Raw genomic sequence first — 15066 nt, 5'->3', positions numbered from 1 at the left:
CCCTTCCAGACCACAGGTTCCTCACCCTCTCACGAACGCAACTGCTTTCCTCCTTACTTCCTGGTCAGGGGAGGAGTTTATCCAGCTCCACCCTGGGCCTGACCCAGCCCTGGGGACTTGGGGTTTCCACCCAGGTTTCATTTATTTATTTGGGGGGTGGGGATGATAGAAGATAGAGTGGTAGGGAGAGGAGGAAGACGTTTCCTCTCTAGCCAGTCTCAGGCCTTACATAAGGTATCCTCTCCTTCTTGTCCCTCATTCACTTCCTTTTCTTCCACCTTTCACTTCTGCCTTCTTCCTTCTCACCTGCCTTCTTCCTAACTATCCCTCTTTCTTCTTTCTTTCTGCCTCTTTTCCACAAGTCCCCTCTCTGCAGACCCTCCTTTGTAACATTATTTACTCTATAGAATCCTGGAATTTTACTACCTATTGAACTGAATTTTAGAGCTAATGGATCCTTAGAGATTATCTCATTCAGTCCTCTTAATTTTAAGCCCCAGAAGTTGTTAGCCCCAAAGTCATAGAGCAGCAATTCCCAAAATATCTCAGAAATCCTGTAGGGATGGGGAAGGGTGGTAAGAATGAGGACCACAAACCCAAACTATTTTCATAATAATACTGACACTTTAATTTCTAATGTAATATCCATACATATAGTCCACAGAAATAAAAGTTCTTTGGGGATCCTTAATAATTTTTAAGAGTTTAAAAGGGTTGCGTTAAAAGGGTTTGAGTGAGAATCTTTGTCATGGGGCTCATTAGTGGCAGAACCTAGACTAGAACATATAGTCTTATGGTCCCAATTCATTTTCCTTTTTAGTGTTTTAATCACATGGGAAAAAAGATGGCTACCCCTTTCCATGGCTTTCCATGATTCTCAGTACAAGAAAAAAGATATTAGGGAGAAGGGGGGAAGGGAAGAAAGAAGGAAGAAGGACTTATTAAGGGAGCAAGATACTAATAATTAATGTTTATATATCTAAGGTTTGCATGGTTCTTTGCATGTTATCTCATTTGTTAATGATGAAGAGAAGGAAAAAAAAACTATTATATTAGCATTAACAGCTATGTATGTAAGAGGGAAAAGTTCCCACTCCCACCCCATATACAGTCCTATCTCTCCTCAATTCTAACTCTGCCTCCCTGGCTCTGGCGACTCTCCCAGGAGTCCTGGCTATGATCCCTTCCATCCCTCCTCTTCATCCTTCCATTCCTTCCTGGGGCCCATTGGCTGTCTGTTGTGCACTCAGCCAAAGGGGAGGGATCCATAGCAGAAGAGGCAGTGAGCGACAAGGCAGACACACATATCCTGTGGGTCCCAGGTGGAACAAGAGATAGAAAGACTAGTTGACAAGGAGACTGGGGTGAAGACACAAGAGGGGCACTTGGTACAAGACCAAGGGAAACCTTAGGACAAAAAGGCAGAAGAGGGCAGAAAGAAAAAGACAATAGGAGGGAGAGAAACTGGAGGGAGAAAAAAAAGCTACAGAAAGTGAAGAGAGATAAAGTGGGCTTCATCCCTGCAGTGCAGTGTATAAAAGTGGTCCTGGACACTGGGGGAAACCACCTGAGCCTGTAATGTTTTTTCTGACACTTGTACTCCTGGCCTTTGGATCTGGACAGACACAGGAAGGGACAGAGCCTGTCCTGTTGGAAGGAGAGTGCCTTGTGGTATGTGAACCTGGCAGGGCAACCACAGCAGGTCCAGGTGGAGCGGCCCTGGGAGAGGCTCCCCCAGGGAAGGTGGCCTTTGCTGCTGTTCGCAGCCACCATCATGAACCAGCTGGAGAAACGGGCAACGGGACCAGTGGTGCCATCTATTTTGACCAGGTAACATTCCTTCCCCACCACCCCACCTGATGACCCCTGAGTAGAGAGGAAAGTTGACTTCTATTTTGATTCCCCTCAATCTTCCACCCTCCCAGACTTCATCTCTTCTCTCTTAAAAACAAAAACAAAAAAGCCCAGCCCTGTAGTTCTTCCACTTTTGCCGTTTCCCACACCTTTCTCCCCTTCCCTCTCCCCCAACTATCCTTATTAGAGTCTCCCTTGTCCCTCCCTACCCCATTTTTCCACTCCTTTCCTCATTCCCCACCCTTTCCTTTCCCTACCAATGACTAATTCCTCCATCTTACCCCTCTCATGCTTTTTTTTTTCCTACCCCTTTCTCCCTCTGCCCAGGTCTTGGTGAATGAAGGCAATGGCTTTGACCGAGCCTCAGGCTCCTTTATTGCCCCGGTTCGGGGTGTTTATAGCTTCCGGTTCCATGTGGTCAAGGTGTACAACCGCCAAACAGTCCAGGTGAGCCCAGAGTCCTGCTTTCCCAAAGCTGCAGGTATCCTGCCTGCCTTTACTTCTCATCCTCTTCTTGGGTGAGAAGTGAAGGCAGGCAGGAAACATGCAGCTTCATCCCTGACATATGCTATGTTTCTGATGTCCAGTTCTGACCTTCTGATTGGTCACAGGCCCCCATTTTAAGACAGTGGCCTCAGGATTTCACAGTAGTCTGAATCACCTCTGGTAGGAAGCCAGTCTCTCGCCAATGAGCGGCTGGAGATCCTGCCAAAATCCAAAAGTCCTCTGCTAAAGGTCGAGTGGTAGTGGTAGGCCAGGTCAGAGAGATGGAGTATCCTTTGCCCTCCTGGCCCAGGGGATTCAGAACCCTGGCACAGTGAGCCTTAGGCTCACAGAATCCTGAGATCACAGATACAGGGCCTACGGTCTAGTCAACCCTTGCTCTTTCAGCAGGGCTAAGATTTAGAAGGAAGGTAAGGAAGGAAACAAGCATTTATTAAGTGCCTACTATGTGCCAGGCACTGTACTAAACTTATACCAACCCTACAAAGTGCTACTTTTACAGGATAGGAAACTGAATTAGACAGAAGTTAAGTGTCTCACGCAGGGTCACACAGCTTAGTAAGTATCTGATATTTGCACTATCCACCAGATCCTCCAGCTGCCTCAGAAATAATGGATGACCTTATTGAAAGAGTGGCTATATGATAATCCAAAGGTTCCTTAGGCTATGGGGGAAATAAAGGTTCCCAGGGTAGAGATCCTAATAACCCCAAATTCTCCCATTCCCAGGTAAGCCTGATGCTGAATACATGGCCTGTGATCTCAGCTTTTGCCAATGACCCTGATGTGACCCGAGAGGCAGCCACTAGTGCTGTGCTCTTGCCCCTGGACCCTGGGGACCGAGTGTCCCTGCGTCTGCGCCGGGGGAACCTACTTGGTGGTTGGAAGTTCTCCAGCTTCTCTGGCTTTCTGATCTTTCCTCTCTGAGAAAAAGTGCCATCCTCTCCTCTTACTATCCTCCCTACAACCACCATCCCTTCATTTCACCCTTCTCTTGGAATTCAGGAATGTCAAGGGACTTTCTTCACAGGGAGGGACTTGAACCAGCCCTGGGTTTCCAATTTTCAATCAACACCTGCTGTACTATTCCTAAAGCAGGGAGTATGACCATATTTTCTATACCCCCAAATCATACATGTAAATATGGTCTGAGTAACTTATCCTTTAGATAAGTGCTAATAAAAGGGCATTTTCTTTTCCCCAAAAACGTTCATCATACTAAAAATACAGGATATATGGATATCCTAGTCCTCTGCATGGGCACAAGTGCCAAACCCTCCATAACAAATAAATGAGTGGACTGCATGTGTAAAATCAGTTTTGTCAGTATATCCCTCCAGTTTCAGCCTAACCTACCTCCCTTTCCCAGCCATTTTGCCCTGTAATTCCCTCTCCCAATTTCTATAACCCAGGAAAAGCTGATGGTATAGGTAAAGAAACTGCTACTTATTCCCATTCTCTACTATCCTCCCCAAAACACTTATCTCCTAGCTATATTTTGGGACAGGTGGCACAAACCGGGCTGACAGGAACCCCACAGAAACCCAGATGGTACCAGCCCCAGAGTACATGAAAACTGTTTCCTGTAGAGAGAGCCAGCTCCTCAGTGCTGTCCAACTGCTACTTGATATTTCATATGACCATGGGGTTAGTCACTGTGGGAGGAGGGAGAACAAACTAAACCTGGGAATTCAGGCCCAGTTATCAGAATGGAACAATCTCATACCATCCCCTGCAGTTTTCTTCAGTAATAATAGCCATCATTTATGCAGATTTTTTTAGGTTTGCAAAGCATTGTGCAAATATTATCTCATTTGATCTTCCCAATTAGGCTATGAAGTAGGTGCCATTATCCTCATTTTAAAACCATTGAGGAAATTAAGAATTATGGGATTTGCTCAAGAGTCACTCAGCTAGTCATTTGTCTGATGACTCAGAATTAGTCATTCTGAGGCAGGATCTGAACCTGACTCTCAGTTTAGTCCTATTTCTTTGTCTATAACAATATCCTCAAGGCAGAATAGGTCCCTCTTGGGTTGACCACAAGATCCGTTAATGCCATTTGGGCTGGCCTAAAAAAGAATGCAACTATGAAGTGGAGGAACACAAATCATAAGCTTTTGACTTTCTGAAAAAAGCTAGAAAACAAGGAAACAACTCTGGCATATATGAAGGGAAGATTTAAGGATAATCAGATGGAAAGGATGACTCAAAAAGTCTTCTCTGTTTTTGTCCCATTTAACTCCTAACTAACTCCTCAGGAAGGGGCTGAGAATCTTGAAATGACACACATCAGAAAGGAGTGATCCAGACACTAGAAATTCAACCAAATGAGACCGCTTCTAAATTAGGATCACTCACTGTAGTCTCTATTTCTTGGGGTTCTAGGAGTTTTAAAATGGTCAGATTCCTTCTACCACATTTGCTGACAAATGCCTTCAAAAAAGTAATTATATGTTAAATTATCTTTCCTACTAGAGGCTAGAGGAGAAAAAGGACATGGAAGCATACATGTCCCAAAGAGATTTATTGGTGAGTTTTTATATCTGACTCAGGTACCAGCTATGTGACCCTGGACCAGTCATTTACCCATTTGCCTCATTTTCCTCACTGGTAAAATGAACTGGAGAAGGAAATAGCAAACCACTCCAGCGCCAGGAAAACTACAAATGTAGTCACAAAGATAAATACATTTGAAATGACTGACCAACAACAAAGAGACTCAATCCAATTGGATTGGAGCTCCAAAGCTGGCCTCCCAAATGATGTGTTAGGGGATGGAGAGGAACCTCTCCTTTCTTGGAGACAATCCTTTTCCATGGTGGCAATTGGTGGGTAATCTTTAATTTCAGATCTATACCTTGGCATCTTGTGAACACTGTAATTGCTTGGGAAAGATAGGAAAGTCTTATTTATCATCCTAGATGCTATGGGGGCCATTTGAGCAAACGATGCAAGCAAAAAATAGTGGAAAGCAATAAAAAATTATGTAGGTAAAGGAGTAGTAAATGATTGATAAAAGCAAAAGTAATGATATAGGTAAACAAATAAGTAGTCAATGATTAATAAAAGCAGGAATAGTATCAGGGAGTTCTAGCTCTACTACTTAGTCTACTTGACCATTGCCAGGATAAAAGCCTTGAGTTGTTTTCTCAAATGAGAACTCAAAATCCTTCATAGACATACTTAGAGCTTTATTCCTTAGTCAAAAAATAAGCAATAAATCAACTAATGAACATTTATTAAGTGCTAGGCACTGTGGTAAACACTAGAGATACAGTAAAAGGAGTTTACATTCTAATAGGGAAGAGACAATATGGCTATAAATAGGTACATACAAGATATATACAGAGTGAAAGGAGATTTTACATATGAATATTAACAAATTCTATAGAAAAAGGAGAGGCAAAGAAAACTCCCAATACACAAGAAATCCCTAGAATGTATAACAAAATCTCTAGCAAGCAGTATTAATTGATTTACATTCCCAGAGGAAGGACAGCACTTGCAGTTACAAAAATTCTAAGAATCCATCTTTAGAAGAGTCACAGTAACCACAAACCAGACATCCTATAGTGAATCATACCGTAGTTTAAATGGCCTTGCAACATCTCTAAGCCTCGGAAGCTCGTCTCAGTTTTAACTCTGATTCCAACATCTCATAAACTATGTCACCTTACTTGGGCTGGTCACTTCACATCCCTCCTATGTGTGCTACAAATCATTAATTCAGCAAAATATTTTTAAGCCAATTTATGTGGAGGATGACATGATGTACAGATTCAGAGAAACTCACCTGAAAAGTTCAGAGGTCACTCATACCAGGTTTCTGAACTCTGACCCTTGTTTCTCTAACCTACTGACAGGGGTGTGTATATATGTATATCTACTGACTAATTAGTTTGCTCTGAGGACAGGTACAGTGTTGGGCACCTAGGTAGCACTGTGGATAAAGACCTGGATCTGAAGACAGAAGGACTCCTGTTCTTGAGTTCAAATCTGGTCTCAGATACTTGGTAGCTGTGTGATCCTAGGTTAAGTCACTTAACATCTATTTGTCTCAGATTCCTCATTTCTAAAATGACCTAGAAAAGTTTGGCAAACCACTCCAGTATCTTTGCTACTGGAAGCAAAGAAGAGTCAAACACAATGGAACAACAAAAGGTGTAAAGCATGGAAGAGTTACCATGGGCTACTTTGGGAGGATTGGAGGACTGGGAAGTTGGTCCAGTGGCCTGAACACACACACAAACACACAGAGAGAGAGAGAGAGAGAGAGAGAGAGAGAGAGAGAGAGAGAGAAGAGAGAGAGAGAGACAGAGAGAGAGAGAGACAGAGACAGAGAGAGAGAGAGAGAGAGAGAGAGAGAGAGAGAGAGAGAGAGAGAGAGAGACAGAGAGAGAGAGACAGAGAGAGAGAGAGAGAGAGAGAGAAGAGAGAGAGAGAGAGAGAGAGAGAGAGAGAGAGAGAGAGAAAGGAATCCCACTAAATAGTTCCCTCCTATTTCAGATCTCACCTAAGGGATGAAGGACCAGTGGGTTATTAAGAGAAAGGCAAGGAATAGCAAAGAATAGGACAAGGCAATGGCAGTAAGGCTTGAACCTGACCTAAAGAAACAATATTCTCCAACAGATACAGTAAGAGATAAAAAGTTTAAATCATTACTACAAAGTAATGTCAGTTGTGTAACTTTGAATAAGTCGATGAATTTCAGTTTCCTTTCCTATAAAATGAGAAGTAAGGGCATGACTAATCTCTTCCACCTCAGTAAGTCCTCCAAATTCAATAAATCTGGCTCACAACTCCATTTGAATCTTACCATCTTCCTCAATATCAGCCTGATTTCTACGCAAAAGGCCACATAAGCTTACATCCAGTTTGAGCCCTTTATTTACAAATCGATTAAGACTCACTCACTTATAACAAAGAGAAACAACAAAATGACTATCTGGGAGACTGAGTGCAATAGGAATGAATTCCATTTTCCAAAAGGGAAATAAAACCCCATTTAGGACACAATGTGGGTCAAAAGTTACTTCACTCAGGATAATAATGTAGGGAGGGGGTTGGGAAACTCTAAGAATGAGCCCAATTTTCCCATTAAATGGAGGAAATACATAAGATCCCATCCAGGATGTGATTTAGGACAAAGCTGCTTTCACACAAGGGTACTTGGGCAGGAAAGGGTAAAGATTAGATGAATGAGACCAATTTTCCTGTTATATAGAAGACACAAGCAAAAGGTCCACAGCAGTACAATGCAAAGCTATTTCACAAACATTGAGTGTCTTTGAGACTAAGTGGAGTATCAGGTGCAAGGAAGATGCAGTTCTGGTGTTCTTATTGCCACAGCAACAGAGGACTCAACTTTACTACCTCTTAGACAAAGTATTGAACTTCTTGGGCAAATCAAAGCAAGCTTTCCTGGCTTAGCGATCCCATACTTATCAATAACATTTCCATAGTGCAGAAACTCTCCCAGAATGGGGCTAAGGGATTTGTAGCAAAATGAGTAGAGAAGAGTCCCTTCTCAGAACTCTCATCTATTCTTCCACACTCAGGACTCTTGGACCAGAGGTTTCCATTAATGAGCCTTGAGAAGTCAAAATACTACTTTTTTTTTTTTGGTATATTCTGACCCAAAGCCACTTGTGACTGGATGAGAATCCAGTTCCAGCTCCAATGATTTCTAAGTAGGATCCCTTTGGATCTAGCACCATCAAAGACTTCAGCATTAATATGCTGAATGGGACAGGGGACAGTCTTGACAGGGTCACTGATTGGATCTAAGTGTGGCTTAAGTGAAGTAAACATACAGTCTGCAAAAAAAAAAAAAATAAAAATAAAAGCTTGCACCCTATCCATGGTCACTGCTCTCATTCAGCCCACTAGGTTCTGAGACATCCTGGCAAAAACCAGTGTCAGAAGATCCCCCACTGAAATAGCTGAAGTAAGAAACCCCTGCAGGGACTTCTCTCCCCGGGAGAGGGGCTGGTTTGGTCAGGCTCCTACTCAGAGATCCTGGGGACAGGTAAGCCTTCCATGGATGAAATTTGGGAATGGTTCTGAAAGGAAAGAAAAGGCTGGCTGAGCTAAACCTAGGAGCAAACACTGCATACACTACTACGGTGGGGCAAAGTTGCCAGGGGAACAAGGGAGAAAGTTTCTTTTTGAATACTCTTTAATTGGTTCTTTAGGGGAAGCTCAGGAGAAGCTGTGTATGAATAATGAGGAATAGGGGAAAAGAGAAGTCATCCCTCCCTGATTCCAAAGGGGGAGGCAGTGGCTTACTCCAATTGTTCTAATATCACTGAGGGTAAGGGGGCACTGCCCTGGGGATACGACCTCATCAAATTAGTGGGGTATGTGACTCCCAGCTTCCCTGGAGTTGGGTAACCCCAGACCCTGTACAGAGACAGACTCAGCCTGTCTACAATATAGTAGGGTCCGACCCACCGAGCTGTGCCAGGTTTGGGGAAGTTCAAAAGCAGAACTTGGTCTCCCACGTTCCACTCCTTTCCCTGGACTTCTTGCTGGAAGCAGCTACTCTGGGCCATGACAGACTGGTCCCCAGAAGCCACAGCTGCCTGCAGTTGACTTTCTATGATGTTATTTTTCAACTGCTGTAAGAACACATCCATCTTCAGCCCTTCTACATGGGCCCCGCTGAGCTCCCACCACAAAGATTCAGCCAGTCTCATCTCACTCCCTGTCACAACTGCAAAAGGGGTAGGTCCAGACTCCAAGGCTCTAAAGGCCATATGCAGAAGGGGCAGGCAACTGGCCCAGTTCTTCCCATGAAGGATGATAAACTCCTTCAACAAATTCTTAAAGGCCTGGTTTGAGTTCCCATCCCTTAGTTCGGCGGGCTGGATATCCCCAGAGATGCTGCCCAGCTTGGCTCCCAGCACCAAGCCACAGCTCATCAGGACGTGTCTGGCAAACTGAGCCCCCTGGGCCGCTTCCAGCCTCGACGGCAAGCCCCACCGGGAAAACACCTGCTGGAGCAGCACCTGGGCCACCGCCATTTGCGTGAAGGACTTCAGGGGAAAAGCCTCTGTCCAGGAGGAGCAGGAGTCGGCCACAATCAGCACGTGCCTGTGGCCCTCCTCACTGGCAGGCACAGGCCCGATCACATCAATCTGAAGATTGGACCAAGGCACTGGCGGTGTTGAGGGCCACTGGGTCCGCATGCATTTGGACTCCTTGCTCAGGTTGTTTATCGAGGTACAGAACAAACAGCACTTGCAATAGGCCCTCACCTGCCCATACATCTTGGGCCACCAGCCTAACATCCTCACCCTCCTGAGGGTCTCCTCTGGGTCAGCGTGGGGGCCAGGAGGGACATCATGCACAGAATAAATCAGATCCTTCCGGATTTGCTCCGGGACAACCCACACCTTGGGTCTCTTCATCTCTCCATACATGAGCAGGCTGCGCTCCTTAACAAAACTGATTCCAGGTTCAAAAGGCTTGAGGGGTGAATGTCCGGGAAGTTTGCGCCCAGCCTGCAGGTGACAAATGGCTTCTAACAAAACGGCATCATTCTCCTGCAGTGCCTGTAGATTCGGCCCACCGCCCAAGGGACTGGCTGCCACTCCCACAGAAGGCATGATGTGCCTTGGCAACTTCCACAGAGGCCCCGATCCTTGGGCACCCTGCTTGGCCAGAGCCTCCACTGTCACGCTGAACAGGGCCCCCTTGTAGGAGGCTTTGAAGAGGAAGGGCAAGGTGGGGAGGCTGGAGGCCAAGGAAGTGATATAGGACAGCAGGGCCGGGTGAGGCAATGGGGCCCCATCGGAAGACAAAAACCCACGGGAGTGCCAGAGAGGAAGGAGATCTAGGAGGATGTTGAACAGCCAGCTACAATTAACCAGAAAGACCAGAGGGATGCAGGAATGAACAAAGCGCTCGAGGCCGCAAGCCACAGCAGCCAGGTGGGCATAGGTTGGTGTATGAGGGGAACAAGAGAAAGAGAGGGACAGGGGGGGACTGTCAGGAGACAGGACGTACAACCCAAAGCCTGCACACCACTCCGTATCCTGATAAAAACAATACCCCGAGGTATAAATGCATACAAAGGAGGATAAGTCAGAAAAGGGTGGCAGGATCTGGAAAAACTGAGGCAACGAATCAGGGGTAGGCATCGGGAGGCCGCTGTCCCCCAGAGGCCCGGGGAGGAAGGATGTGCCCAAGGTCCTCCGGTCTTTATCCTGCACCAGGAGGGACCACCGGGCCAGCCACGTGTCGGAAGTGTCCGGACTCTCCCTCTGCTCACGGCCTGCCGAATCCCCGGAGATATAGGAGGCTTCCAGAACCACAGGGACAGATCCGAGAGAGGGGGCAAATCGCCTCACAGCCCAGGCCAGGGCACAGAGGCCGCCCCCTCTGCTCAGGGCAGCCTTGCCCTCCTGGGGGAGCAGGGCTTTGGAGGTGTAAGCAATGGGGCGCCGCAGGCCGGCCCGCTCTTGTGTCAGTACCGCGGCCAAGGTCCTCTCACTCACTGCCACCTCCAGGCGGTAGGGCAGCTGGGGATCAGGGGGCACCAAGGAGAGGGCTGACACCAGAGCCTGCTTCAGGGCTAGGAATGCCTGGGAGTGCTCAGGTGTCCACTGCCACTGCGTCTTCTTCTTGAGGAGGCCATGGAGCGGGGCAACAAGCGAGGAGTAGCGGGGGATCACATCCTTGTGGCATCCCATGAACCCCACAAAGAAGGAGAGAGCAGAGAAGCTGGTTGGCACCGACAGCTGGGCCAAGTGGTCCAGGACCCTCTGGCAGGTGGGCTGCCCTGCCCCGCCCCAAGGGATATCAAGTGGAGAAGAGCCTCTCCAGGGGGAGAGGGAGGTCTCAGAGGTGTTGTCCTGAAGGCTAAAATACCGGAGGATATCATCTGAAAGGAAGGGGCATTCCTCTTGGAAAACCGTGGACAGGCAAGCGTCCAGAGCGTCTCCTTCTTTGACCATCAGTTTCTCTACACCCTCCGTCAGCTTCTTCACCTTCCCCTTTTGCTGGGGTCCGGAGCAGCCCCTCTTTAAATGTTTCTTACCCTGAAGTCCCTTGGCCTTTATGGGGAGAAAGGAAGCTTTAGCAGAAGGCTTTGTCTCCCAGACTTTCAGGAAATTGCTAACAGCCAACTCCAACCTGCAAAGAGAGAAAAGAATGGGAGAGGAAGGGTGAAGGAGGTGGGGAAAAGAGACAGCATAATTACTAGTCAAAAAAGTCATCCTTAGGAAAATGATGGGGGAGGGGGAGCATCATAGCAATACTCCTATTCCATCACCAAGACACAACAGCGTAAGTAGCTCTCTATATAATATAATCTGAGAATCACCAAGCAGAGACTCATGCCCTTAAAACACTCCTTCTACATCTTCTCTCATAATGCCTGAAATCTCACCACTAGAAATATATGGGTACTGTAGTCTTTAAGGGCCAATATTCTGGGAGAATCACACAACTCACCACTAGCTAGTAATCTGATTAGTTGGCAGCCAGCCGGGAACAGGTTTTCAGGAATAAGACAATAATTCAGGAGTGGTATGGAGAGATAGAAAAAGAAGATGAGAAGAGGCTACATTTAGACGGTGCTTTAAGGTTTACAAAGTACTTTTGCATAAATTATCTCATTATATCCTCACTACAATCCTGTGATGTTAGGTCCTACTATTTTACATAAGAGAAAACCTAGGCAAAAAAAAAAAAAAAAAGTGAAATGATTTCGCTAAAATCTGACAGGCTCAGAGGCAGAATTCCAACTCAGAACTCCAGCAATCCACTCACTGTGCCCACTATCCAGCTTATCTGCTTAGGGCCAATCCCGGCCATCTTCCCAAAGGACAAGGGTCTGACACAATGAGCGCGGAGAGGACTAACTTATGAGTCTGAGTTTAGCTAGATGAATGGTCATTCTCTCATTCTGACGCACGGGGGCAGAATCTGCTTGTTTTATGTTACTTCTGTTCCCTTTATAGAGCGTCTTAATTCACTAAAGGAGGTAGAAAGAAGTGACAGGAGGGAGGGAAGGGTTGTCCAAGGGAGAGGAATCCGTTACCCATCTGTTCTCCTCAGGAATGTGTCCAGGGTGGGGCCATCCCGGCCCAGTGGGTCATCCGGAACCATGAAGATATTCCCCACAAAAGTGAAAGGCAGCAGACTAGGCCAGAGAAAGAAAAGGAGATCAAGCCACATGATTATCTTCCATACTCCCTAGAAGGGAGAAGGGGAGGAGAAAGGGAATAAACATTTGCCAAGCTCTTTTACAAACATCTCCTTTGATTCTTGGAGAATGGAGAATCAGATCAATTCTTATCCAGGATCTCAGTCCTTTCTAGGTTTGGCTTAAGAGCTCTGTTAAACCCACAACTCATTTCACAGGGCTTGATAGGACACAGATCCTCCTCTCTTTTAAGGGTCTCTTCCCCCTCCCCCACCCTCTCCCTTTCCCAAATTCCACAGTGAATACCAGGACCTGTATGTCTGAAAGAAGGAAAAAGCCCCAATTTGACCACAGGGTCAGGTTCCCCCAGAGCATCACCCTTACCGTTCTCTAATGATTCCTATCCACTTCTTTGATTCGTCCACTAAATCCCGGAACTGATCATTGGTGACAATGACCCCATCTGTCTCCTCTGATAGCTTCACCATAAACCTGCCCAAAGTTATGGTGGAGAGAAACCAAGTCATCAGTTGGAATCAGAGCCACCTTCTCAATTCTAGGATGCTTGAGTTCACTGTAAAAGACCTACTAAGATCTTACTGAGGACCTACAAAGTCCTGTTGGGGACCTACTATGGAGATACATCAACAATCTCACACTGAGGCATGCTGGAGAAAGAAATAACTGACATTTTTATAACACTTAAAAATCCACCAAGTGCTTCCCTCATATTGTATTAGCTTGTTAAACAAAGATTGCCTCAAACTGGGAAAACATTTTCACAGTTAAAGGTTCTGATAAAGGCCTCATTTCCAAAATATATAGAGAACTGACTCAAATTTATAAGAAATCAAGCCATTCTCCAATTGATAAATGGTCAAAGGATATGAACAGACAATTTTCAGAGGATGAAATTGAAACTATTACCACTCACATGAAAGAGTGTTCCAAATCATTATTGATCAGAGAAATGCAAATTAAGACAATTCTGAGATATTACTACACACCTGTCAGATTGGCTAAGATGACAGGAAAAAATAATGATGAATGTTGGAGGGGATGTGGGAAAACTGGGACACTAATGCATTGTTGGTGGAATTGTGAACGAATCCAACCATTCTGGAGAGCAATCTGGAATTATGCCCAAAAAATTATCAAATTGTACATACCCTTTGATCCAGCAGTGTTTCTATTGGGCTTGTATCCCAAAGAAATACTAAAGAAGGGAAAGGGACCTGTATGTGCCAAAATGTTTGTAGCAGCCCTGTTTGTAGTGGCTAGAAACTGGAAAATGAATGGATGCCCATCAATTGGAGAATGGCTGAATTAATTGTGGTATATGAATGTTATGGAATATTATTGTTCTGTAAGAAATGACCAGCAGGATGAATACAGAGAGGACTGGCGAGACTTACATGAACTGATGCTAAGTGAGATGAGCAGAACCAGGAGATCATTATATACTTCGACAACGATATTGTATGAGGACATATTTTGATGGAAGTGGATTTCTTTGACAAAGAGACCTGAGTTTCAATCGATAAATGACGGACAAAAGCAGCTACACCCAAAGAAAGAACACTGGGAAACGAATGTGAACTATCTGCATTTTTGTTTTTCTTCCCGGGTTATTTATACCTTCTGAATCCAATTCTCCCTATGCAACAAGAGAACTGTTCGGTTCTGCAAACATATATTGTATCTAGGATATACTGCAACATATCCAACATATAAAGGACTGCTTGCCATCTAGGGGAGGGAGTGGAGGAAGGGAGGGGAAAAAAAATCGGAACAGAAACAAGTGTCAATATAAAGTAATTATTAAATAAAAATTTAAAAAAAAAAAAACAAAGATTGCCTAAATTCATTTCAATGTCCAGTTTATGATTTCTATGACTTCTTATAGTTTTCCTACTTAGAATTTTGCAACTGCACACTAATACTCTGTTGTGGACCTTGTGACAAGTGAAATCTGAAATAATTGAGAGAATAAAGATTCGATTTTCCGAGCATATTGATTTATTAAGCAATGCATTCCAACTGCATAACAAATTGGGACTTAGCCTCCTCAGGTTGGCACTGAATCCCAAATATAAGGGGGGAAAGATTTTTATGCATTAAAAGAAAACAATTAACAGGCTATAAACCAAGATACAAAATTAGGTACTGTGGATTCTACTAAGAGATAAGATTAGTAATTTCCCCCGTTGGGAGGGTGAGAATGAATACGTACAATTCCCAGAAATCAAAAAAAGGGGAGTTTTACTCCCCTACCCCCCATTGTCTATATTCAATCAAATGAACAAAGAAACAGTAACTGACCACGACAGGGCCTGTTTTCAGACAAAACATAGCGGTTGCTTAACATGTATAACTGTGAGGGGAAAAAAAACTTAACTCCTTGCACCAATCACTGCATCTGACAGAGTTTCTGTTTACCATAACCTAGGTCTTTAGTTAAGGGTCTCTAAGAAACACATAAAGCTGGTCCAACTTCTCAGCCATACATTGCATTCAAACAATGCAATGGGTTTTCTCACAAGACAGAAACT

General features: G+C 45.0%; 2 protein-coding genes across 2 annotated transcripts in view; one reads left to right on the top strand and one right to left on the bottom strand.

Moving 5' to 3' along the window:
* The first annotated feature begins 1245 nt into the window (after positions 1 to 1245).
* Positions 1246 to 3663, top strand: CBLN3 (cerebellin 3 precursor). Its single transcript, XM_051980568.1, has 3 exons — positions 1246 to 1830; positions 2182 to 2301; positions 3088 to 3663. Exons 1-3 carry the CDS (start codon positions 1579 to 1581, stop codon positions 3283 to 3285), a joined length of 570 nt encoding a protein of 189 aa, XP_051836528.1. The 5' UTR covers positions 1246 to 1578; the 3' UTR covers positions 3286 to 3663.
* A 3150-nt stretch (positions 3664 to 6813) lies between these two features.
* The window catches only part of NYNRIN (NYN domain and retroviral integrase containing), a 36099-nt gene continuing 27846 nt past the window's right edge, over positions 6814 to 15066 (bottom strand). Inside the window, exons 5-7 of the mRNA XM_051980564.1 lie at positions 12899 to 13006; positions 12410 to 12511; positions 6814 to 11499 (exon numbers count right to left, since the gene is read on the bottom strand). Of these exons, the coding sequence (XP_051836524.1) occupies positions 8646 to 11499; positions 12410 to 12511; positions 12899 to 13006 (3064 nt within the window). The 3' untranslated portion in view covers positions 6814 to 8645. The remainder of the gene's footprint in view (positions 11500 to 12409; positions 12512 to 12898; positions 13007 to 15066) is intronic.

Source organism: Antechinus flavipes, chromosome 2 (genome assembly GCF_016432865.1).
Source record: "Antechinus flavipes isolate AdamAnt ecotype Samford, QLD, Australia chromosome 2, AdamAnt_v2, whole genome shotgun sequence".
Lineage (NCBI taxonomy): Eukaryota > Metazoa > Chordata > Mammalia > Dasyuromorphia > Dasyuridae > Antechinus > Antechinus flavipes.
Note: the sequence above shows the minus strand (reverse complement) of the source record. Positions and strands in the feature narration are given on the sequence as shown.